Below are 2500 nucleotides of genomic sequence, written 5' to 3'. Positions count from 1 at the left end.
AGAGATAAGACCTTTAAAAGATGATGAAATAGAATCCCGTTGAATTGATAGAGAGGAGAGCAATGTTGTGCCGCTATGACTCGATGCAATGACAGTATGGTGTTGCAGGGGGCAGTCAATACCAGCCTGGAGACCCTTCAGCTGCTTGCATCAGGCTCCACCAACATAAGTAGGCTTAAGAAGCAGCAGCAAGAGAAGGGGGGCTCCGATGCCTCTGAGGAGACGGACAGGCAGGACACAGTGTCACACCAGGTGAGAGGGAGCTGGACGTTCAGGTGTGTCTCGCGCAGGCAGGCAGGTAGAACGTTGGTTGTTCTGGCAGGCGGGGGAGGTGGCTCCGGTGTCCCCAACTTTGGAAGGGGGAGATGGGGCTGGTTGGGTAGCTTGTGAGGGGAAGGATGGTATTTATTTTTGAATGAGTTGTTTATTTCATTAATAAAGGTATTGGAATAGGTCCTTTCCTGTACTCTATTCTGTGACTGTTCTCTCTCAGTTCTCATTTGTCTTTTGTCTTCTCTCTTCTCTTTTCTCTTCTCTTTTCTTCTCTTCTTATCTCCAATTCATTTTCGAGTCTCTACCTCTACTGTTCTCTTCTTTTCTAATCTCCACTTCCTTTTCCAGTCACTCTGTCTACTCTACTCTTCTCTTCTCTTGTCCACTTCCTTTTTCAGATTCTCTCTCTCCCTCTTCCTTTCTCTTTGTAATACTCACTCTTGTCTACGCTATTCTGGTTTCATGCTTATTTTTTCAGTTATTATTATTTGTTTATTTATTTAATCTTTTTTTTTTTTTTCTTTATGAGAATTGCTGAGTCTTGTTTACTTTCCTGAACGAGTCCTGAATTGCTCCTCTATGGATATGCTTGCCATTAACCTTGCTGTGTCTTCGTGACTGCCAGACTAATAGGAACAGCATGGACTTTGGGATGTTTGGTTATTATCGTATTGTTATTTTTTTTGTTTTTCATTTTTTGTTATTACGTGTACAATGCCAACTAACCTCGCTCGACCTCTGAAAGAATTGCAAGGCTTTTTTTTTTTTTTTTGTATTAAGGGAAAATGTATGTCATGTAATGGGATAATATTTTCCCCAGCATCATCATTATTTATCATCATCAGTAGCATTATATACCTGATCTGACATGCATGTAGCATCATGGCTAAATTTATTCGTCTTAGTTTTAGGATTTTCCTCCTTTCTTTAAACTGTATTTTAATTTTTAAAAAGGCTTGTAAATGATTAAGTATTTTGTGGTAAATTCAAATTTCCAATTTTTCAGCATTGCAGAAAATTGAAAATTGCATTAGTGGATTTGCATTAGTATATTAATGAAGAGGTGATTTTCAGAAAGGTATTTTGTGCTTTCTGTGGTAAATTTCTGATTTATGAATTTAAAGGGTTGTTTTTCATATCATTGCCTATTTTTTCCATCATTGTAGGAAAATTAATGCTGTGAGTTTGTGTGGTCTTGACATTTTGTGCCATCAGGCATGCTTAAAGGTCTAATTAGTGAAAAGTGTATAAATCAGAGGTAGTTTTTTGAGAATGGGAATTAATTTATTAATATCTGGTTTAGCTTAACTTTTACATTGCTATCATGAAATTTGAATTATAATTGGTGCCTTCATATGAGCTCATCAGAACATTTGATTTTCTGTTAGATTACTTGGATCTGAAAATCAGAGTGTGGGCATTTCTTTTACACCCTAATTATATATATATATATATATATATATATACATATATAAGTAACAGGGAAAAAGAAAGTGAAAAGAAAGAAGCCTTCTTCATAACTGAGATTACTTGGGCATGTTCAGTTTAGCTTCATGTTCATAGTAAAAGATAGATTGAGGGGGGGGGGTAATTCTAATGTGAAATTTACACACTTAGGCTCCTTAGCTAACATTCCCATGTAAAATTCAATTGGAATGGCTAGGGCAGGACGGCTTCGGAAATTTTACACTATTTTCTCCCATCACATGTGAGAGCAGCCTGTAGTGCACTCGGAAAAGCTCTTCCACTGTATGATTTATGCCGTTACTATACCCTCTCCTTTTATGACATAGGATTCAGTTTATTGGTTAATCTATCACTTTGTGTGGGGTTGTTCCTGGAGAGTCAGTAGTATTTCTGAATCTCTTTTTGTTGACTTAGTCTCGTTTCAGTTGAAAAGCCTTGTCAGAGATATTACCACCAAGCCTTATAGTATAGTATGCGTGAAGTGAAGTTTGGTAGTAGGATATTCAAGCTTGATTAAAACCAATTTTAATGGTTTATTTCACACTTTAGAGAGAGAAAAAAAAGATTTGTATGTTTTATATATAAGGTAGGACATGAAGTAGTTTGATATCCCACCTTTCTCAATGTTACCCAGCCAGGATTCCAAATTCCAAAGTCGGAGGACCATAAATTAGAGAAGATTTGTATGGATATACGATGTCATTTTATTGTAGTTGTAGTGGTGAGTGAAAACAGAGGTTAGAAACGACAAATAAGAAGA

At 36.8% G+C, this 2500-nt stretch overlaps 1 protein-coding gene across 1 annotated transcript in view; it reads left to right on the top strand.

Annotated features, from left to right (window-relative positions):
• The window catches only part of LOC125025202, a 33611-nt gene that overhangs the window by 13527 nt on the left and 17584 nt on the right, over positions 1-2500 (top strand). Inside the window, 1 exon segment of the mRNA XM_047613176.1 lies at positions 109-252. Within this exon segment, the coding sequence (XP_047469132.1) occupies positions 109-252 (144 nt within the window).

Source organism: Penaeus chinensis, chromosome 4, assembly GCF_019202785.1.
Source record: "Penaeus chinensis breed Huanghai No. 1 chromosome 4, ASM1920278v2, whole genome shotgun sequence".
NCBI lineage: Eukaryota > Metazoa > Arthropoda > Malacostraca > Decapoda > Penaeidae > Penaeus > Penaeus chinensis.
Note: the sequence above shows the minus strand (reverse complement) of the source record. Positions and strands in the feature narration are given on the sequence as shown.